Source organism: Ambystoma mexicanum, chromosome 3q, assembly GCF_040938575.1.
Source record: "Ambystoma mexicanum isolate Mex_15411 chromosome 3q, UKY_AmexF1_1, whole genome shotgun sequence".
Classification (NCBI taxonomy): domain Eukaryota; kingdom Metazoa; phylum Chordata; class Amphibia; order Caudata; family Ambystomatidae; genus Ambystoma; species Ambystoma mexicanum.
The window spans coordinates 279,059,754-279,083,877 of NC_090926.1; the positions used below are offsets into that span (position 1 = coordinate 279,059,754).

The 24,124-nt window shown below is 46.4% G+C and overlaps 1 protein-coding gene across 1 annotated transcript in view; it reads right to left on the reverse strand.

Annotated features, from left to right (window-relative positions):
• The window catches only part of ESYT1 (extended synaptotagmin 1), a 1,383,482-nt gene that overhangs the window by 748,761 nt on the left and 610,597 nt on the right, over nucleotides 1-24,124 (reverse strand). Inside the window, exon 17 of the mRNA XM_069653762.1 lies at nucleotides 147-305. Within this exon, the coding sequence (XP_069509863.1) occupies nucleotides 147-305 (159 nt within the window). The remainder of the gene's footprint in view (nucleotides 1-146; nucleotides 306-24,124) is intronic.

Sequence of the window (24,124 nt, forward strand, 5' to 3'; positions counted from 1 at the left end):
CCATATTGGTGGTATCCTGCCGGATTTACCGGCGAGATACCACCAACCTTGTAATGATCGGAGTCCCACTTTGTGTGAAACCTGTTTTTTTCCTGATGCAACACTTAAAATAAAATGTATTCTAAAGACAGACTTGACAAGGCTACCTCAGTTCCAAAGTTTTCATTGGGGCTAGTTATCGTAGGTAAAGGCTGCTCATCCACGATGGCACCAGTGGACCCAACGGGCTGCTCCTTCTCCGGCGTCACTGAAGCAGATTTGGGTGAAGGGTTTGACAGCATATACGACGCATCTAGGAACAAAATCTGAAAAACAAAATAAAGTTGAATGCAGCAGGAGGAAAGAAGCAAAAGCGAAGAGTATACCCCAAAGGTCATTGGATACGCCTACACACGAGCTAAAGGAGTAAACAGGCATGTGCTGCTCACCCCAATAAGGACAGATTACTTACCTTTGATTATGTTCTTTCTGATTGATACCATCTTCCTCGAATATGATTACTCAACTTCAGTGATGGCTTCATGTGCACACTATTAAGCTGAAATAAAACGGTCTCGATGTGCAGGCTGTTAGGCAGAAAAAAAACTGCCCGTGTTGTGGGCCGCCTGAACATTTTGCTCAATTCGTGTGACAACTGGACTATTTTTCCCTGGTGAATTCCATCCAGATTTCACTTGGGGCATAGCTCTTATATCTATGTGAACCCTTGTGCACCCAATAGGGGCCCCAAAGGTTGAGGCTACCACCAAGATATCCGTTAGTCTCCCTGGCCAAGTAACCGCTTGCCCTAACAGTTGTACTGGTTCGGGTTGGTGGCAGTGTACTTTAAAACAGTGGCTGTATAAATTGGTTTGTCTTACAGAAAGCCCTTTTCTTCCTGGGGGCTCTAAAATGGAGTCTCTAGTTTTTTGGAAATCTAGCAGCCAGTCAACTCTACTGTATTGCACTTGTGTAATTGGGTCGAGACTAGGAGAGACCATGTAGCGTCAGAGCGTCATTTCAGACACAAGCTCTGTCCAAGAGCCCATAAAGGTGCTAATCAGATGTCTGTGAGGATGAAGGATATCTACTATTCTCCTGTAATCCACATCCCCTGAGATCCCCTTTGAAGATGCCCATGTAAGCCCAAGTGTGGGCCAGCAGCACTGATGGACTGTGCAACAAAACTATGAATTGTACATTAGTGGCGATTGGAGGTTTAGGGTCAGATCTTAACTACGGTATAGAAATATGAAACACCAATCTGCAACAGTACGTGGTGGAAAACAGGGATTTGATCCCAAAGCACTGAAAGGGAGGACTTGCCTGAAACCATGACAGACGTTTTGCTGCTGCATTTCTGGATCTCTGCGAAAAGACGTTTTGCTGCTGCATTTCTGGATCTCTGCGAAAGCCACAGTGAAGATTATTAAGATGGATTTTCAGAATCAACCCTCGGGGTGTATTCTGAGAGGCCAACCAATTATGGTGAAAGGAAAGATACTGAAGTCTAGCCAAGACTGGTGAAGCTATGGTAGCAGAGCACTAAGGCTTCGACTTAGGAGTGGTGTGGAAGTGATCAAGGGCTACAATGAGACACACACACACTCTCACTCTCTTTCTCTCTGTCTCTATAAGCAATGAAAACCTTTGGTATGTATTATCACACAACTATTATCATATATAAATATAAACATCCACAATTGGGGGTTCTGAACAGAACCCCTGAACTTTACCTTTAAGACAGTTAAGCATCAATTAGCATAATCAAAAGCAATACTTTCAGTACCTGGGTAGGGTAAAGCCAATGGGGGTCATTATAGGTTTGGCGGTACAGTAGAAATGCCAGTAAATCCGTTACTGGCACTTTTACCACACCGCCAAAACCACAACTCACCAGAATTCTGCTGGTGGGCGTCACGGATTTACCTCCAGTCTAGAGCTGGAGGTAAATCAGGCCTCCACTGGCAAAAAATTCCAATATTACTGGTGCCAGTAATATCGTCAATCCGCTCCATGGAGTACCATGGAGCGGCCTTTCCGCTGCCGGTAATATCCCAGTAATAGCGGGATATCAGACGGCAGAAACAGTATGTAGGTTTGCTGGTATCCCATCTGGGATTACCAGCGGGTTACTGGCAAACCTATTTAAACCCGTAAAACACAAGTAAGTAATCAAGAAGAAGAATATAGTAGAAACACTTATTCGTAATCTTACAATTAGATTTGTAACCTTTAGTAAGTCCAGCCCTAAGATCTAATAGGGCTGAGTGCCCTAGAATCACCAGATCCACAGGTTATGCTGGCCAGTGGTTGTGATTAAGTTTTCCAGAAATCAGGAAAATATTCTCTCCCAAACCCACCACGCAAAGGAAGCCGCCCAGAGGGATCGTTCACCAGACCACCACCAATCTTAATCAGGCAAGGGAGAGATAGGGCCAGGACTTCACACCCATAATATCCTATGGAGGTAGGTATATTAACTTATCCCCCTTACTCCAATTTTCTCAGAAACCACTTCAAAGGTTCCAGAAACCGCTGGGCCCACTTACATCTAAGATTGGTCTGGTTGAGGGAGGTTGGTCGGTCACAGGTGTAGAATTTGTTTTCAAACGCAGGGTTCCGTTTTTGTCGATCGCAGCACATGTCTTTCTCTTCCAAAGATGGCCAACTGGGCATCCATGGCACGAAAGGAAGAAGACTTCAGCGTAGTAGGTAATTTCAGGAGACCTCCAGGGAGCAGATGCAGCAGGAGTCACTATGGTCAGGTGGCAACAGGCGAATTTAGGCTTACAAAAAAAGTAGCATGCTTTGCACTGCTTCGGTTAGGACTGGAATGCTGTAAATGCAAGAGCAGGCGACTTGCAGCACAAGCTAAAGATCCCCCCAAGTTGAAAGGATGCACTCAGAATGGTGACGGCTGCAGCGGGGTAGCCCAGGAGAGAGCTGGTCAGTCCACAGGGTGGTCCAGGGATACTCCCAAATGCTCAGCAGGCACGGATCCTCGTGGGGTCAAGACCCGTTATTCCCACCAGTACAGGGCTTGCTGCACCTATGAGGGCCTTCTTGAGATCAGGACAGAGGAGCAGGGCTTTGCCGGGACTTAGTAGGAGGTAATGCGGGTCAGGTGCAAGTGTCATCCCCTGGACTCCGGGCGGCTGCACGCCTTCATAAGGGGTCTTGGCTCCAATGATAATCTGAAAAATGGCTGCAGGAACCCTCCTTTTATCCAGAATTTGGATTTGAGTCAACCCCAGGTCTACCAATGGTAAGGATCTGCACCAATCAAAGTGGCAGATGCTGTCCGATGACAGCCAGCCACTGGCCAAACATTCTGCCCAGCAACACACACTCTGTGGCTCAGATGTTGACTGGGAACAGACAGTTCCAGCCCTCACATCCCGCCACATATACAGACCACTCTGTGGCTCAGATGTTGAATGGGAACAGACAGTTCCAGCCCTCACATCCGGCCACATACACAGACCAATGTTTTGCCCAGGAAAGCAGAGACTTTGCCCAGCAAAGGGCTTTCCATGTATGGCAATTCCAGACACATTTATTTATTTATTGTTCACTTGTTAGGCACTTATATAGCAAGTACTACTGTTTCAAAGTGCCCACAGGGCAAAGGGAGTGAAGCACATTAAAATACACAAAAATATTAAAAACAGAGGGAGGGAAAAAGGACAAACCTACTATGCCTTGTGAGTATTCAGAACGTGCAAGTGCAGCAAGGAAGAGGGCAGAGGGGGTAGGTGCTGGAGTGTTGGGGCTTGTCGGTGAGCAATAGATGAAGTGCATGGTATGGTGAGTGCTACACGGCCAGGAGCCGCGTTGGGTGCAAGTGCGAGTCTCTAGGGCAGAGGGGGTGTCAAGGCAAGTTTTGAGGGTAGACAGAAGCTGGGGTGATTGGGTGTGGGAGGTCAGGGGCCCAGAGAATGCATAACGACCCAGGACACATATCACAGCAACTTTGAGATTAGAAGCGGAGAGAAGATGGCAAGTAGGAGGCATAGAGGAAAGTCTTGAGGAGCTTCCCGAATTTTAGAGAGTCCTGCTCAAGGCGCAGAGGGAGGTGGAGGCTGTTTCATAGGAGGCAGCCAGCTGAGGAAAGCGATCAACCTCTTGCCCCCTATTTAGCAAAATGCTTTACACACAAAGAGTTGGTGTCAGAGGAACGTAGAGGTCTTGAGGGAGAGAATTTAGTAAGATAAAGTTGAAGATAGTGTGGTCCCCAGGCTCAGACAGCCTTGTGAATGATGCAGAGTGATTTGAATTTAATCCGTGCAGCAACCGTGAGCCAACATCTTAGGGCCGGAGAGATGCAGTCCCTGGGCTTAAGGCCAAGGATAAGTCTTGCTGCCCTATACTCGATTAGCTGGAGGGGTCGCAGAGGGGAAGAAGGTAGATTCAGGAGGAGGCTATTGCAATAGTCAAGCCTAGAGAGAACCAGGGCTCGGGTAATATTGAGCCTCTGGGGGAAAGTGAGAAAAGGGAGAATTCCTTTGAGAAGGAAGAGCTGAAAGTGGGACTTCTTGGCAATGTCCTGAGTGTGAGGGAGGAAGGAGAGAGAGGAGTCCAATTTTCTGGCATCAGAAGAAGGAGCAGGGGAGAGCCCACTGAGGAAGGCCAGATTTACAGATGTTGAGGCACCACCATACTTGTAATTAGCCCCAAAAACAAAAAAACAAAAAATGCTATAAGGATACAAAGCATCCTAACCGCACTTCACTTTAAGGTGATTTGTACAGCTTTAAAGATACAAGAAAGGAGACATAGGGCCTCAATGCGAGTTCAGCAGTAATTCACCAGTGCTACCAGTGGGTTGCTGGCAAACTCGTAACACAGTTCCGCCGCCTGATATCCCGGTGCCACAGGGACAATACAAGTCCCAACTGCCCGAAATATCAGGCAGCAGAAAGTGTAAATCCCCATTCCCGTGGAGTCCATGAAAGCACCAGCACTGTTGATAAAGGTGCTGTGCGTCCATAAAAACCATGCCTGCAGGGGCCGGTGCCCCTGGCAGGACAGACCTTCCGGGAGCAATGGCCCCTGCAGCAATACTCTGAGTCTGGCGGTCCGGAAAGGGTGCCGTACGTTGCTACAAGCACCCTTATTTCCGGACCGTCAGGCTAGCAATGAGCTCCATAGGCCCTTATTACAGGTTTTCCGGTATACCACTGGTAATTCCAGAAGGATACCGGCAAACTGACCCTACAGTTACTGGCCCCTTTTATCCAGGATATTCCAGGTGCCGGCAACTAGGGGACTCCATGTAGGTGATGCCAGAATTACTGTCACTGGTAATACCAGTACCAGATATTATGTCATTTATTTGCCAGTAGGGGTCTAATTTAACCTCCAGCTCTTGGCTGGAGGTAAATCTGTGACCCCCACCTGCAAACTTGGGGTTTGCCAGTCTGGTGGAGGTAAATCCGTGGCCCCCACCTGCAAATTTGGGATTTGCCAGTCTGGTAAAATTGCTGGTGCCAGAATTACTGGCAATTTTACTGGCAATTTTTCAGGACAGGCAAAACTGTAATGACCCCCATAGTATTGATAGCCTTAGGGACTGATCAGTTTCCCCCATAAGAATAAGCAAAAAGCAAGTGAAGTAAAGATGAGGACTTTACCTACCTTGAAAAAGGCAGGTCAGCAGTCAAACAATAGCATCAAGAAACGGTTTTGATAGACGTCTATGGGACACAAGTAGCAAAAAGAAAATCAATCCAAACAATTTTCCAGATGTGTGTCGTGATGGGAGGGCATTAGAATTTGAAACACTAATGGAAGAAACTGGGGTACAGCCGGGGCAATGCATTACCTACACTAGACTGGTAAGGCAGGTAAGAGCCTCATGGTCTGAAATAGAGTTAGAAGACCACCCAGACGCAAACATAGAGACAATATATGATATTTCGGAAGGAGGGCGTGAATTATCTCAGATTTATGAACTGGTAATGTCCAGGGTGGGGAAGGAGGTTACCCAGTTGAGACGGGAGTGGGAAGAGGACGCTGGTGAACCTATGCAATGGGAAAGAGCACGGGGAACCATAAAAAGGTGTCCAGGAACGCGAGACTACAACAGATTCAGCTATATGTAACTCATAGGGCATACATGACCCCTCAAAAGATAGCCTGATTTAAGAGCACAGTGACACAAAAATTCCCCAAATGCGGGGATGTGAACGCAGGATGATACACATGTTTTGGACATGCCCGTAAATTCAGACATTTTGCGGGGGAGGTTACCACCCACTTCACTGAGAAAGGTATTAAGTTAGACGTGGAATCGGTATGGGCGTGCATGGTGAGAGGATTCACTAGACCACGTAATATGAAACACGTTTGCAAACTTAAGGATTTGGCTTTCATACTGGGCAAACTATTACGCTCACCTGGACCCCACAGGGGTGTCGATCGGACCCGGACAGCTGCGGTCTCCTTCAACGTGATGTGTAAGGCACAGATGACTGTCTGGACTGGCCCGCCCAGTCTTGTCTGCTGGACCCGAAGAAGTATTTTCCTGCAAGTGGAGACAGGGATTAACCACCTGTGGGTTTTAGTGATGGCCTCCCAACTGTTCTCGCTCTCCCTCACTAATCACCTCCGATATCCCCTTAGTAACCTCACCTTATGTTCGTAAAAGATGAGCTCTCCATCCTGCGTGTCTTGCAGGGGCGCGTAGATACCAGTTACTTCACTGGTTTGAAGGCGTTGGGAGAGTTCTGGTAAGTATTGACTCTGAAGTCCCTGGCGGGATTGGTAAGTAACAAGTTCAAAGAGTTCAATGTGCCCGATGTTTACTCTTGTTCCCTTCCTTCCTTAAATTGCAAATGAGTTCGTGAGAAGAAGGTCTCGTAGCTGCTGCTGGCGTTCAGGTAAGAGTCTGTGTTACCCAACGCTGTCCGGTAACTATTGCATGTGTTAACGTGTTGTTTTGCTCCCTCTTTACAGATGCGGCATATGAAAATGTGGAGAGTTGTGGAATAATACCGCCGGTGGTAAATCAGATAAGGCTATGGTGGTAAGAGGTTGTATTTGTTGATTCCCTTGGCTCACCTTGTTTTTTCTTGTGTCCCCTAGGTGCCGGATTACGGCGAAGAAATGATGGAGACAGTGCCGGATCGAAAGATGCTGTGAGAACTGGTGAGTATGGCGCCATGCTGCAGCTGGCGAAGCAACGCGTGCAGGACTGATGTACTTTCCAGGTCCGGAGATGAAATGGTCCCGGAATTAGGTGAGGAATTTGAAATAAGTTTGTTTTCGAACCTTGTCCTTTTCTTCTTTATTCTAGGAGCTCTGGATTCGAGGCGGGCGTGGCAGAAGACTTGATGCTGGCTGCAGGCACAGTGAGCGTCACGCTGCTGGATGCAGAATAACGCGAAGCATGTGCTGCTGTTCGGGTGTGGTTTAAATAGCCTCCAAAGTAGTTCCAGGTAAGAAGTTCCCTAGAGCCACACCCGGGTAAAAAATAGTCCCTGTAACAAAATAGTCCCATCCAGGCCTCATGTAGGCTTGGACTCTTTTGCAGCATGGTCTGCATCAGGTAAGTAAAGTCTATGAGCCTGGCGCCTATGGTGCCAGGACTGATTTCTATGATGAGCCTGGCGCCTTAGCCCCTAGCCGGGGCTGCTGAGGTTTAAACAAATGTCTGGATGCCTGCTCCCGGAGCTGAGGGCCTTGGTCCTGATGCCCAGGGGTAGGCATCATGACAGCACTCCCCCCCAAGGCCCCTCCTAAAGTTGTTCTTCCCCCTGGCCCCGGTTTGTCTGGGAAGTTCCGATGGAATCTTTTCACCAACCGAGGTGCATGAACGTGGTCGCTAGGCTCCCATGATCTTTCTTGTGGTCCGTAGCCCTTCCAATCGATCAAATAAAAAAGTTTTGATTTAATCATCTTGGAGTCCAGGATATTATTTACCTCGAATTCAGGTTCTCCATCTATCAAGATGGGGTCAGGTGGTTTGGTTAATCTTGTCCCTGGTTGAACTGGTTTTAGAAGTGAAACATGAAAGCAGGATGAATTTGCATATTAGAGGTTAATTCCAATTTGACGGCCACCGGGTTCATAATGGCCTTAATGGTGTAAGGTCCCAAATATCTAGGATTAAAAGTCAGAGTTCCCTTCAGAGGTATATGTTTTGTAGCCAGCCAAACTTGATCCCCAATCTGTTATTGTGGAGTTTCACTTCTATGTTGATCAGCATTTATCTTGTATTTCTCTTTTGCTTGTTTCAAATGTTCTGTGGCTTCCTTAAAGGCTTGTGTAATAGTAGAGTGCAAATGACTAACTGCGGGCATTTCTAAGTGCTGAGGCGAATCGAGTTCTGAGGTTCGAGGGTGATGTCCATATATGGTATAGAAAGGGCTTTGTCCGGTTCCTGAATGTACAGAGTTATTGTATGCATACTCGTAAATCCATAAAATATCTTTCCAATTGCTTTCGGTCTAATGTAGCATGCAGCGTAGGTACTGTTCAAGTGTCTGGTTGGTTCTTTCCATCTGACCATCGGTCTGGGGATGGTGACTTGTTGATAGCCTCACGTCGATTTGTGCCAGTTGACAACATTTCTTCCAAAAATGTGAGATAAATTGACTACCTCGGTCAGAAACCAATACGGAAGGGAATCTTTGTAATCAAACAATGTTTTCGAGGAACTCCTTGGCCAGAATCGAAGCAGAAGGTAACCCCTTTAAAGGAATAAAGTGGGCCATCTTGGAAAAAGGATCCACAATAACTAGGATGGTGTTAAATCCATTACATGGAGGTAGATCTGAAATAAAGTCTAAAGACAAGGTGCACCATGGTGTAGGTGGAATATCCAAAGGTTGTAAAAGGTCAGCAGGTTTTTTCTTCTGGCTTTTGTTTTGGGCGCAAATGCCACAAGACATCACAAATGACTTTACATCTTTTCGCCAAGTGGGCCACCACAACTGTCTCTTAATTTCCCCTTCAGTTTTTGCGAAACCTGGGCGCCCTTCCATCAGGGTGTCATGGTAATTGGAGATGACTAGTTCTTGTATTTCCTTGTGTGGTAGAAATAGTCGTCCTTGATAGTAAGGTAGGTCATTGACGACTGAGTAGTCCGGACCTTTCTTTACCCAGTCCTGCAGGGTTGCTGGATCGAAGAGTTGTTGGATTTTTGAATTAATATCTTCTAGTGTCTGTAGAGTAGTTATGCCAAGAATTCTTTGCTCGGGAATTATTGGCACCGGTTCCGGGTTTGCATATGCTTCTCCCATCCCTATTCGGGATAAGGCATCTGCTTTGCCATTTTTGCAGCCTGGTCGATAAGTGATCACGAAATCGAATTCCGCAAAGAACAATGCCCATCGAAGTTGTCGCGATGATTGGGCTTTGGCTGTTTTTAAATACTGCAGGTTCCGGTGATCGGTGATTACGGTAATAGTATGCCTGGCACCAAGAAGATAGTGCCGCCAAGCCTTAAAGGTGGATTTGATGGCTAATAGCTCTTTATCGGTAACCGCAGAGTTTAACTCAGGTGCTGAGAACTTTCTGGACCAAAAACGCTACTGGGTGAAGTTGACCGGTTTCAGGATCCTTCTGGGACAGGACAGCTCCCATGGCTAAACTGGATGCATCAGTTTCTAATATGTATGGAAGCTCAGGGTGTGGATGCTTTAAGACAGGTGCTGATGTGAATTTCGCTTTCAGCTCTTGGAAGGCCTTTTCAGCATCTTCGGTACACAAGAAACGTTTGTTTTTTCGCAAAAGTGCTGTGATGGGGTGTACAACATGGGAGAAGTCCGGAATGAATCTGCGGTACAAATTAGCAAATCCGAGCATGCTTTGTACCCCTTTGATTGAACTGGGTGATGGCCACTTGAGAATTGCGTCCACCTTTCGAGAGTCCATTCGGACTCCTTTTGGAGTCAGGATAAATCCAAGAAATTCAACTTCCGTAGCATGAAAAACACATTTTTCCAATTTTGCATATAACTTGTGCTGGCGTAGTTTCTCAAGGACTGCACGCACGTGCTTAACATGGTCTGATTCTGAGGAGGAGTACACTAGAATATCATCTATGTATACGCCGACACAGATGTCAATGAGTTCACGAAGGACATCGTTCATAAAATACTGGAAGGCTGCTGGTGCATTGCACAACCCGAAGGGCATCGCCTGATATTCGAATAATCCGTACTCGGTGCGAAAGGCAGTCTTCCATTCGTCGTCTTTCTTGACACGTACCAGATGATATGCCCCTCGGAGATCTAACTTAGTGTAGATACAAGCATCCTTTACTTGGTCTAGTAATTCGGGGATCAGAGGCAATGGGTATCGTTTTTTTACCGTAATCTGATTTAATGCGTGGTAATCTATGCACGTTCTAAGGTCACCTTCCTTTTTTGGCACGAAGAATAAAGCTGAGGATGCAGGAGACTTGGAAGGATGAATAAAGCCATTAGCAAGGTATTGGTCCAAGTATTGCCGTAGGTGATTTCCAGGTTCCGTGAAGGCGTAGATTCTACTGCATGGGGGTTGGGCACCGGGTAGGAGGTCGATTTGACAATCGTATGATCTGTGAGGAGGTAATGTATTGGCCTGTTCTTTTTGAAAAACATCCTGAAATTCTTGGTATTCCTGAGGTAACTACACGATTGGGTTAACAAATGTAGCTAGGCCTTTGTTCAAAGTTTTCTCCGGGTAACAGGTGTGTGCACAATCCGGGAAGGTTATTCTCTTCTCTCGACAATCTATACAAGGATTATGTGTTTCCAACTATGGCATCCCCAGTATTATCTGGACCTCTGGGGCTTTGATTAGATCAAACACAATAGTCTCTCGATGCCCATCTTGACTCAACAGTGTCATCTCTGTAGTGGAATGAGCTACAGGCCCCGAGGCAATCTCAGTTCCATCAACTGTGGTGATGACATCCAAAGTGGTCTTTTTGCAAAGAGGTAGATTCATCCTTGACACCAATTCGTGGTCCATATAGTTTCCTACGGCCTCGCTATCTATGTATGCCCTTACTGCGTGCATACGTGATGGCTGCCTGGGATCAAGTAGGACCGTTGGGATGATCAGATGCAAGGTCTGAGTGTCCTTCTTTAAGCTCGGCAAGCGGACCTCTATGCTTGTCGGGCGTGGTTGTTTCCTGAATCAGGCTCTATGTGGCTTTTATCAGCAACTCCTACCACCTTCTTGGGTGGTTTTGTAGGGCAATCCCGTAGAAAATGTCCTGAGGTTCCACAGTACAGACACAACTGCATCTGTCGTCTTCTTTCTCTTTCCTTTTGAGTTAAGGCTCCTTTAACCCCCCCGATCTGCATAGGTTCAGATGCATCTGTCCTTTGGGGGCAACATTGGGTTTAACCAATACCCGGTTCTCGAACTTAACTCGATCAGTCTTTCGGTTCTGAAGTTGGTGGTCTAGCTGGACCACTAAATCTATAAATTCTGTGCAATCCTGAGGTGGGTTCACAACTTGAGCCAAGACATCTTTGAGTTCTCCCCGAAGTCCACGATGAAACTATGTCATTCGTTTTTCCTCCGGCCACCCGGTTTCCTCCACCAACCTATTGAAGGTTGCAATATCGGTTAGCATATCCTGGTTACCTTGTCGTAAGGATAAAAGTTCGTTGTCCAGGGCTTGACCCTGTGAGTGTCTGGCGATCAGTTTTTCCATGCTCCTTTGAAAACCCTGAAAATCCCGGAGAAGAGGATCATCCTGGTTGACTAATGGAATGGACCAATCCGCTGCGCTGCCACTAAGATATGACAATACAAAGGCTACTTTGGCTTGGTCATTTGGAAAGGCTCCCGGTCTGCATAAAAAGTGCAAGCGGCATTGATTCATAAACACGGCAAACCTTTTGGGGTCCCCAGCAAAGCGTTCGGGTGGAGCTAACTGAATATTTCCTGGTAAAACCACTTGCACAGGATTGCTTGATGAGACGGGGGTTGGGTTTCCCCCATATCCAGGTAGGGGCGTTTGCCCAGCTTGGTTTTGCAGTAGTTGCCTAGCCAGATCATCTGTGCGCTCCTTTGAGACAATCAGTTCTCTCCTAAGGGCATTAGTCTCTTGGCGAGCGGCATGTACTTCCGCCCTAAGTTCCCCCAATAATTGGGCCAGTTGGTCGGTTTCTGAGGTTTCCATAACACCCGGGTGGGTATTTGTAGAGAGGCTTTGCGTTCTGTTACGCTCACCTGGACCCCACAGGGGTGTCGATCGGACCTGGACAGCTGCGGTCTCCTTCAACGTGATGCGTAGTGCAGAGATGACTGTCTGGACTGGCCCACCTAGTCTTGTCTGCTGAACCCGAAGAAGTATTTTCCTGCAAATGGAGACAGGGATTAACCACCTGTGAGTTTTAGTGATGGCCTCCCAACTGTTCTCGCTCTCCCCCACTAATCACCTCCGATATCCCCTTAGTAACCTCACCTTTTGTTCGTAAAAGATGAGCTCTCCATCCTGCGTGTCTTGCAGGGGCGCGTAGATACCAGTTACTTCACTGGTTTGAAGGCGTTGGGAGAGTTCCGGTAAGTATTGACTCAAGTTCAAAGAGTTCAATGTGCCCGATGTTCACTCTTGTTCCCTTCCTTCCTTAAATTGCAACTGAGTTCGTGAGAAGAAGGTCTCGTAGCTGCTACTGGCGTTCAGGTAAGAGTCTGTGTTACCCAACGCTGTCCGGTAACTATTGCATGCATTAACGTGTTGTTTTTCTCCCTCTTTACAGATGCGGCATATGAAAATGTGGAGAGTTATGGAATAATACCGCCGGTGGTAAATCAGGTAAGTCTATGGTGGTAAGAGATTGTATTTGATGATTCCCTTGGCTTATCTTGTTTCTTCTTGTGTCCCATAGGTGCCGGATTACGGCAAAGAAATGATGGAGACAGTGCCGGATCGAAAGATGCTGTGAGAACTGGCGAGTATGGCGCCGTGTTGGAGCTGGCGAAGCGACGCGTGCAGGACTGATGTACTTTCCAGGTCTGGAGATGAAATGGTTCTGGAATTAGGTGAGGAATTTGAAATAAGTTAGTTTTCTAACCTTGTCCTTTTCTTCTTCTTTATTCTAGGAGCTCCGGATTCGAGGCAGGCGTGGCAGAAGACTGGATGCTGGCTGCAGGCACGCGGGCGTGGCAAAGATTGGATGCTGGCTGCAGGCACGGTGAGTGTCACGCTGCTGGATGCAGAATAACGCGATGTTCGGGTGTGGTTTAAATAGCCTCCAAAGTAGTTCCAGGTAAGAAGTTCCCCAGAGCCCCACGCCCGAGTAAAAAATAGTCCCTGTAACAAAATAGTCCCATCCAGGCCTCATGTAGCCTTGGACTCTTTTGCAGGATGGTCTGCATCAGGTAAGTAAAATCTATGAGCCTGGAGCCTATGGCGCCAGGACTGAACCCAGACAACCCCTAGCCGGGGCTGCTGAGGTTTAAACAAATGTCTGGATGCCTGCTCCCGGAGCTGAGGGCCTTGGTCCTGATGCCCGGGGGTAGGCATCATGACACAAACGCAGAATAGCTATGGGGTGGAAAGCGTGCCAGAGACCCAGGATAGAGGTGGGCTGAAGCAGAAACGGCAGCATGGTATGAAGCGGCTAACAGGGGGGGAGGATGATGAAGTGGGAACGCTGATGGCCTAGAGACAGCGGTGGCCACATTAACTGAGTCCAATCAAGCCAGTCCAAGCAAACACAACACCTCTGGGAGCACGGAAGGAGGGGCGCCTCTGGGGGAATCATAATAGAAGGTACAATGGAGTAAGCTCGAGTTAAGGGGGAGGGAAGAGGGATGGAAGTGGTAAATTCATGTCAATGCATATGATGTCTGGATGTCTATAACCTTCACTGTCGGGTGTGTGATGATGTTTGAAGATTGTAAAAAATAATAAAAATTGTTTTTAAAAAACCCCCAAAAAAACAATCGTCCGACAAGAAGGAACCCTTTATGGCACTCCTCCCCTTGACCCAGTAGAAGCAGCGGAGTCCATTGTTCTAGAGAAGTTTGGTGTTACTCTAATTTCCAGAACCGCCTTTGCGGCTTAACCTCAAATTCTGAATGCTGCATTCTTCCAACGCCCCAGCATGAATTCGGATGGACCAATTCCTCAAAGTGCAATAGGAGCTTAATACTTTCCTCTTGGTATGGAGAACTCCAGTGGCATGGCCGGTTGCAGTTCATCCCATCCAAAACCATAGAGTACCCCAAGGAGGGTTCCTTGAGATGAATTTTCAGAATCAGCACTGGGGACACATTCTGAGAGTTCTCCCTATTCTGGTGAACAGTGTGATGAAGTCCAGGGTATTGTGATTGCTCACATGTAGGAAGCCCCTTCCCAGGAGGCCGCGGAGGTGAGGCTACTATCAGATAGTCCCCCTGTGGGTGGTATTCAGCGGGTGGATCTCATGAGGAGGGAAATCCTTCATGGGACCGGTGACGGTGGCCCTGGGAAAATGCTGCATCCATTTACCTCTTTGGTATCCTTACTCGCCTCATCCCCCATTCAGGCCCCTCTGGTCCCTCATACCACTATATATCATAGTAAAGTAGATGGTATCCATGACAAGACTAGGATGAGGAAAAGGAAGACATACTTAAGCTTGATGCAAAAGAATATTGAGATGAAAAAGATTGCACAGGCCCACCGCAGAACCAACACACGCGGTACAGCTATCAAGAGACAGCCCCAATGGTGAAAAGGGAAGAGGGACTCAATGGTCTATCAAACCAGCCCTGGACGAACATGAAATGAAGTGCTCATTCCGTGGCAGGGGACCCGAAGGCTGAGAGCTGGGACGCGGAGAGTCGTGGCAAGCCAGACTGGCAGAGACAGAGCAAGAAGGAAGGCACGGGTAGCCGGAGACATGAGGGAGAATCTGGGATGCGGAACCAAGAGTAGAGGGAGAACACTGAGCGCTGCAGCAACAGAGAAGCTCCGCTCTGCCATCCGAAGAGACCGGAGACCGGCCCCAAGGCTTCCAAAAGGTAGGGAAAGGGTCAGAACGGTGGCTAGTGGACTGAGGGAGCTGGGGGAGCAGATAACCCATACAAACACATCCCGGGGAGCACAAGGGGATAAAAGAGGCATTATATTTGATTCAAACTTTGTAAACCATGCAGATATATCCAGAAGAGCACAAGGGGATGTAAGAGGCATTACACAAATCGATGCAAACTTTGTAAACTACATAATACATCCCGAGAGCACATGGGGATAAAAGCAGCATTTCACAGAATGAGAAGAACTTTGTAAAGCAGATAAACACATCCCAAGGGCTACAAAGGGATACCAGAGAGAGTACTCAAGTTGATACCAATATTAAGAATACGCCTATGTGGGATAGTGCCTAGCAGAAGAGTATACCAGCTCTGTCCAAGTGGACACTATGTACAGGAGTGAAAGAAATTAAGCAGAAGAAGAGCAATAGGGTCTGGGACCCAAATGAAAGCAAGGAAACCCTGCCAGTGTGCAGCAGGGTCTGGGACCCAAATGGAAATGGGCAAGGCCCATCAGTAAAATATCTAAAGGGTGAAGGCCATCATCAGTGCAGAGATAATTAGAACCAGTGGGCTCAAACCAAGAAGCAGTCGGGAAATCCCAACTAGAAAAGGAGAAATAAAACAGGAACCCAGCTACAAAGCAAACATCTTTTGATACTAAAAAGTGGTGAAGTCAAGTCTGGAAAGTTAGTAATCCAGACCTGATATAAGACTGGAAATTTTAATTTTGTTTAAATGAACAGAGGAAAGGATTCCTCCAGAACATTTGAGGAACTGTGTTACGTTCACAAGAGGAAGCAAAATCCAAGAATGGTATTCCTCCCAGGAGCCTGGGAAACAGTGTTTCCCCCCATTGGTCTGAACATTCAAACTATGAACATTTAACCAAATATTCTTTGCACAAGAACTGTGTCTACATCCAGAGTGAGAGGGGACTCCTTTTGGGCGAATAAAATACACTTGAAAAGAAAATAGGCTTTTCTTTTCCTTTTGGTGTTGTAAATAAAGGTTTATATTAACCAATATGCCACCTCTGTGTCAGGGTCTTACTTCTGCACCCTTACAACAGGAAAAGATACTGTCAAACTATCAAAGTTATGTGCCTGATGTGAGGGGGCAGAAATGTGAGGCGAACTACATTGTAAGGTTTTCTCAGCAAATGCCATTTTATTATTTTCAAAAGGTTGGATGAACGCCTCCCTATCCCTACTCCGACGAGGATTTCCCTGCCGGAAATAAACTAAAGGAAACACTATAACAAAGGATATCTGTCCCTCACACTTATACATATAACACAATAAACAAGGCAATGCATGGCAGTGTAATCACAACAATGATTGAATTCACAATGTAACTACAGTCTCGCTTCACACCTTGGAAGAATTCCCCTTCCCAAGGTTTAAATGTGATTCTTTGCCACAGTTCAACAAAGGGACACAAGGAAATCCTATTTTCAACAAAAGTTCCAATATCATCTTATGCCACTTCAACTTGTCAGCACAAAAAGTATACAGCCTTATTACGAGGTTGGTGCTTGTCATGGCGCTATTAGCGCCATGACAAGCACCAAAAACGGGACCGTGTCTGTCCTCGTTCAATGGGAACTTACCGGTCCAGTCCGACCTTGGCGGGACCCGTAAGTCCCCATTGTAAAGGCCATTCCCCATTCCCATTTGAGCCCCCATAGGGCTCAATGGGAAGGCGTCAATAACGGTACCGCAAATTGCGGTACCGTTATTCATCGCGGTATCCCTTAACGGGTCCCGTCTATAACGCCTGGTAAAACCAGGCGTTAAGGGAGGGACCCGCTAAGGGATCTCAGAATAGGGCGCAAAGGGATTACCGGCACCGGTGTCATTACCGGTGCCCGGTATCCCTTTGCGCCCACCTTAGAATGAGGCTCTAAAACTTCTCTTCCTCCTTGAACACGTTCCCAGTTTATCAATAGCAACAATAATTGTCTTGGCCAGGATGATTTGCCACAACAAGTGAGCTCCAAAGAAATATAGTTCCTTTCCCACAGATTTTCTCAGCTTTTCTTTTAACACCACAAACAACATAAATTGTCTCTGTCAAAACCACTTTGTAGCACTTCTTCAACTTCTACATGGTTTACTCCCATGCCAGGCTTACCTCTCCAAAAGATTGTCATCTGGGTTTACTCCCCTACCTGAACAATGTTTCACCTCAACCGTGCTACTGTGGTTTAGAACAATTCACAAGAGGTTCACAACTTCATACTGTTGAACAAATTTCAACTTCAACACTTGCAACAACTCTTCAGGGAAAATAAGATTACAATGGTGCACTTTGATATACTTTTAAAATTGATGCTCCTCTCCTTCTGGATATCTCTTCCCCAGAAGGGCAACCTTTTTGCCACTCCTGTTTCCCCACTACATCAGTAACCAATGACTGCCAAGGAGAGGATCTCTTTCTGCTCCTCCCTTGGTTTTGGCAATGTCAGTCCACCAGCTTTCACCATATGTTGGACAAGGTATGGGCAATAAGTCTCCCAGCTAGTGGACCTTTCATTAGCCCCCTTCTGCTGTTGGCATTAGTGATTAAATTGTGCTTGTCTAGGTTTTAGTCTCTCTTAGCTTGGGCAATGCTTGTAGGTCTTAGCTTTTACCGATAGTGTCTCTTGGCTTAGGTAATGCGTGTAGGTCTAAACTTTCATCAATATCGCTCACACTTTTGACATTACAGTCATTCGCCTTGGTTATAATGTGTTGCTTTTCACTAGTTAGAGATTCAAAATCACCTTTGGAATCAATTTCCCCCCTAGTTCGAGATTCAAGATTGAACTCTGGACTTCTTTCACACCTACGCGAGCATTGCTCACTTGCTGAACACCTGCCTGAGCCACGCAAGCGGGGATGGAGGGCTCCGAGGTCACTACAAACCTGTGAACTCACCAGGTAAGACACGCGACTCCATTCCCCTCGCCACTTGCAGGACTTCTCCTTCTGTGGCTCCTCACTTCTCTACAAACTGCTTCCTTGAGCCTGCTTTCGCCCGCGCTACCTACGTTTGGAGCGTATCTTGCTCCAGAGGTCTTCTGATGCACACCAGCCATCAGAAACCTCCTCGAGACCCTCAGGTGCATGCCAGCCATCTCAGACGGCCTCTGTGAAAGGAAAGTTTCCTTTGCCTTCACTTCCAACTGTGCAGCCTCTGCAAACTTGGTCTCGAACGGGCAAGCTTCTCTCCTGCACGCTTCCCGCTGAGCGACCTCTGCTCTTCAGTCTCCGGGAGGCACAGACCCTCTCAAGACAGACAAATGCAATCTGCTACACACAGGTCCCATCGTCTTCTCTCTCCTCCCGCTTCAGAGTAGACTGTCTGCACAAGTCACGCTGCCGCTGCTGTTTCTTACTGCTACTGCTCTTCTCCCGTTCTCTCTTGCCCTGCACCTGAGTGAGCTTTTTAAAAAATAATTTTGTATTGGATTTTCTGATACAGCAAAACATACACATTAAAAAAAAAAGAACACCTTCCCATGAACCCCCGCTACCCTTCTCCTCCACCCCCCCTTTACACTTATATAACAATATGAGTAGCTATTTCCAAAAGGCAGAGCCTGTGAGGACAGAATTGTTCTACAAATTCTCCATGAAGGAAGTCCAAAATTGACGCCCATTCCGTTGAATACCTGGACTGTTCCCCCTGTATCGCGTAAGTAACCCATTCCAAGGATACAAAGTTCCATAGTTTATTAAACCAGTCCGCGATAAGCGGGGGGCGGGGTCCATGGACTTCAATTTGTTGACTATAACGAGTAGAGCCGCATTGTGCAGGATTTAGAATGCCTTTGTTCTGTGTTTTGGACATAGTCTGTTGTCCGGTTCCATTATGGAGTCTCGGGAGGATAGCTCAGGGGCAACGTGCTCACCTTGGAAGGAAGCTGACACAGAGCAACACGGGTTCGATCCCTGGGCCCGCGCTTAGAAACCTCTGGGTATTAAGCACGTTATAAATAACCTATCATATCATATGCCCAGGAGGATTTCACTCTTAGGACGCTTTGCATTTGTCCCAAACATCGCACCTACATTCTTATTTACTTCTTCCCTGAACCCTTGTATTTTAGGGAACGACCACCACATGTGAAGCCAGTCTCCAGCCCCCAACCCACAACTTCTCCAACAAGAGTCCTGAATGGTTCCTTTTGTGTAGCTTCTCTGGGGTGTAGTGCCACTGAAACATCCTTTTAAACCAGAATTCCCTAATCTCGAGAGACCTTGTCAGAAGGGGGATATCGGCCTAGAGATATGTCCAACTCTCCTCCGAAAGTGTGATCCCAATGTGTTTTCCCATCTAGTTTGATAAGGTGGTTTCGTCTGCAGGGGCATATCTGTGAGAAATGTGTATATCTTCAAAATCCGGTGTTTTTCCCCTCGGTTTGAAGTGAGCAATTTTTTCGCATTCCGTAAGCGTTCTTTGTGCAGTTAATCTATTTGGTGGGGCTATTAGCCAATAGCATACCTGGAAGTATGGGAAGCATTGGAACTCTTGCAAACCCAGTTTGTCTTTGCATATAGTGAAGGATTTGATGCCTTCCCCCAAGAACATATCTCAGAATTTTGTGCAACCCGCAGCCTTCCATTGTAGGAATGAGTGCTTCTAGACCCAGGGAGAATTGTGGATTCTCGAAGAGTGAAGTGAAGGGAGCCCGGGGGGAATGTTGTGATGTGATGCTGTCAAGTTGCTTGATCCCATGAATCTTCAACCACTCTTGTGATATCAATATAATGTATGTTGCGAGGCCGATCGGTTCTGGGAAGCCATAGTTTTTGTCCCATTCGTGGGCCCACTACTGCTTTTTCCATCTGCACCCATCTCTTATCTATATCCTCCCTAAACCAATCTTTAATGACTCTTAATTGTGAGGCCCTACAGTATTCCCGGGAATTTGGGAGGCCCAGTTTGGAGGGAACATTAGGGTTTTCAATGCTATGCGACGGGTGGGAGGTGGTTTGTTCTTCCATATTTATTTGGACACCATTTTGCTTAGTGTGCAGAAAAAATGAGTCGGAATCGGAATTGGGAGAGCCTGAAATAGGTACAGGACCCGAGGTAAGATAACCATTTTAAACAGTTGATCCTCCCTAGCTAGGATATGGAGAGAGGGGTCCAACGCTGCAATTGTTCTTGGATATTCTCTACAAGTGGTAGGAAGTTAGCAGTGCATAATTCCCTCAGAGCACGTGTAATAGCAGCCCCCAAGATTTGAATACTTTTCGGGACCCATTTAAGTTGTCACTTCCTTGGCTTTTATTAATTCCTTCTGTTTGACTGGTAAGTTTAATATCTCTGCTTTAGTGATGTTAATTTTCAAGCCAGCGACCATGCAGAACCTTTGCAATTCTTGCAGTGCAGCAGGGAGCAAGGTAACCGGGTCTGTGATTGTAAGGAGCATGTCATTCGCATACGCCATCAGTTTATGAGCCACCCTACCAAAGTGTATGCCTTTGACTGCCTCCAGTTGACGTCTACGCGACAGAAGCGGTCCTAGGTGTAAAACGTAAAGAAGGGGAGAAAAGGGACAGCCCTGTTTTGTACCCCTCTGGAAGGAGACCGGGAGACACAGGTGGCAGTTTATCATAGGTCTAGCTATATGATTGACATAGTTAGCTCATATCCTGGCAATAAACATTGGGCCAAATCCCATTTCCTGCAGGGTATTAAATGGAATGACCATTCAACCCTGTCGAAGGCCTTCTCCTCATCAAGCGATACCAATACTGCGGCTTCCCTTTCTTAGGCACTTTTGCTAACAAGTGGCACGCGCTCCTGAGGTTATCATGAGTTTGGTGGCCTTTTATGAACCCAGTCCGATCGGAGTGGATCAGTGTTGGCATTAGATGTTCCAGCCGATTTGCAAGGATTTTTGTATAGATTTTTGCGTCTATATTCAAAAGTGCGATAGGGCGGTAAGATCCACACTTGCCTCAATGTTTCCCTGATTTGAGGAAGAGAACTATTTTGACCTCTTCCATGGAGTCAGTTATTTTGCCGGATGTAGCAAACGAGTTAAATAGGTCTGTGAGTTTTGGGGCTAGGAACGTACAAATCTTTTGTAAAAGGAGGCAATATACCTATCCGGAACTAGCGACTTATTAATAGGGAGGTTCAATATTACATGTAGCACCTCCTCTTGGGTGATGTCCTTCTCTAGCTTTTCCCTATCCGCGGTGGGGAGGCTTTGTAGTGTTGTTGACTGTAAGTATTCACGTTGAAGTGTATGTTTGGGGTGGTCTGATTTATAGAGGGTTGAGTAAAATGCATGGAACTGTTTACCAATTTGTTCTGATGTCGTCAGCCTTTCACTCATTGGGTCTTCAATCCCCAGGATTGTTTGGGATGCGTTTTTTTTTGTTTTAGTTGTCTGGCTAATAGTTTGTCAGCTTTATTAGCCTTGATATAGTATTTCTACCTTAAATAGAGCAAATACTTTTCGGCATGCTTGGTATGAAAAAGGTCTAATTTGCCCTTTATGCATTTCAATTGTCATTGGTGTTCCGGCCAAGTGTCCATCTCCATCCGCTGCATAATATTTTTAACATCAGCTTCGAGATCTAGTTCTGTTATTCTCCTGAGCTTCCTCCTGTGTGCTTCTGCCACAATAAATTCCCCCGTAAATGTTGCTTTGACTGTATCCCGGGTCACATGCATCTTTGTTTCGGCACTGGTATTAACTATAAAACATTCTGCCATTTTGTGTTCTAAATCATCGCAGATGACATGGTCCATTAATAGTGAGCTTGGGAATGAACAGTTCCATAACCTGGACTTGAACTGGGAAGGTTGAGGGCAAGAGATATCGGGGCATGGTCAAAAATCGTTATGGTGTGGGTGTCTGTAATTTTCCCTATCAACATGGTCGAGGCCCAGATATAATCTATCCTAGAAAATTATTTATTGACATGCAAATACTGAGTATATGCGATTTCATCCCCCCTTAGGGATGTCCAGACATCCCTAAGTGTAGGTTGTGCAAATCGTGCGTTGAGAGTGCGTGATGCTGGTGGTTGGGCATATTTAGTTTTTGAACTCCTGTCCTTAAAGGGATCCCATGCAATATTTTAAGTTTCCCAGCTATATTTTGTCGCCTACACTAAAATGTTCAGATTTCGAGATTACCATTTTCAGGAACCCCTCTTAGCCTGAGTTTTGGGGCGTAGATGGATGCCACTGTAAGGTTAAATGATCCTAGCTGAAGGAGAAGGAAAATGTAACAACCCTCCTGGTCTTCAAAATCATCACCTGAGTGCCAGCTTTAAACGCAAGAAGTACCCCTGCTTTTCTCTCCTTAGCATTAGCTTGATTAATCTTAGTTATTGTCTGAGTTTTGATCTATGTCTATCTTGTATCCTGATGTGAGTCTCCTGAAGTGCGATCAGGTCAGGTTGGTGTATGGACAGAAGACTGTCTAATTTTCTCCTTTTGACGGGGGTATTTAAGCCCTGAATATTAAGTGTCAGGCACTGGAATGTATGTTGATTTTATGGTGTGCATTCTTAGGGATATCCTGGCAAAGTGCAAACTCGATAGTACCTTGAAAGTGTCCCACGTGTATTCCCCGCCTCCCAATAGTTGTAACACCCCTGCCCCCCATTACCCTACATCCCCAACTTACTCCCGTCTTGAACTTTAACTTTTCCCCTACCCCCTCACCCTGGTTTAGGCCACCCTGCTAATCCAACCTAAGACTTGGTCCTCAGACATAGCCTACCATGTCAACCAGGAACAGATGCAGGGTATCCTAAAAAACCCTATGATGACTATGAGTAGATTCCAAGACGAGCTCTAATCCTACCTCTGTTTCATTATACAGTAGATATGCAGCTCGGTTTGATTGGTCGATGCCTACAGGGTCATATCATTGCAGGAGTGTCCTTGGCAGATGAAATTTGCAGGGGTAAGTCGTCCGGGGAGTCTCTCCTGCTTCTCCTATGAGTACGTTCTTTGGTTGTCCATTCCCAGGAGCGAAGCCCTTTGGGGGCATAGGCGCGAGGCATGGTTGTACCGGGGTGGTTATCAAGTTCGATCTGCATGATCCGGGCCCCCTCCTCTTTTGTTGTCACCCTGTTTTGCTTACCCTCCCAGGGAAAAAGAGGTCTGAATGGGAAGGTCCACCTATAGGGGATCTTTTTGGCTGATAGTTGCTACAGTAGCCCACGCATGTTCCTATGCTTCTGTAGTGTCAGTTGGGGCGGGTCCTGGAAGAGCTGAATTTCGCTGCCGTTGAAAGAGATCAGTGTGGCCTTTCTTGCTGCCCTCAGTATCAGTTCTTTAAGTGGATAGCACGCCAGTGCAGCCAGGTTGTCTCTAGGGCATGCACCTGGGGCTTTCCGTAAAGGAACAACCCTATGGATCTTGTTAATCGGAAATTTCAACCTCAGCGTCCACACTGAGATGGTCTCTAAAAAGGTGTGACACAACAGCTTTCAAGTCTGCATTGTGTACTGTTTCAGGAAGGTTTCTGATGCAGATCATAGACCTTTGCGATCAATTTTCTAGGTCTTCTGTTAGGCAGAATTGCATGCAGTACCCTCTGGGACCGCCACATACAATTAGGACCACAGGTGTAAGCAAAAACCAACCTTTAGTATAAGTCTGTATTACTCAGTTTTGTGGTAGCGAGCTGAGCAGCCAGGCTTATCTCAAGAGGGAATGTGAGCAGTACAAGGATGTTACACAGAGATCTTACAATCACAGCGGTTCAAGTAGACACTTACACTCAAGGTTTCTTGGTAAAACACTTATAATTTATTACACAATCATTTAGAAAACATTCACTAGAAGGAGGCCACTTAATATTATACACAAATATACTTTAATACCAAACCAATAAGTTTCTGAGTAAATTAGGTTCCCCTGAAATAGGAGCAAAATGGCATTTCAGTTACTTTGAATGGGAGTAAAAAGTCACAGGTTAATAGAATGGATCACAAATACTTTCTTAGGCAGTGCAAATAGTTTCAGTTCACTAGAGGACCCGATTCAGTTCAATAGGCCTAAGCCAAAGTCAATGGGCTAGTGTCTTGTATAGGAAAGACCAGTTCTTGTAGTAAACGGTAAAGTCTTTGCCAATGTTCTCAGAAGTAGTTTGTATGAAAAAGAATCATATGTTGGGTCACAAGCCGATTAGGCCTGCAAGTTG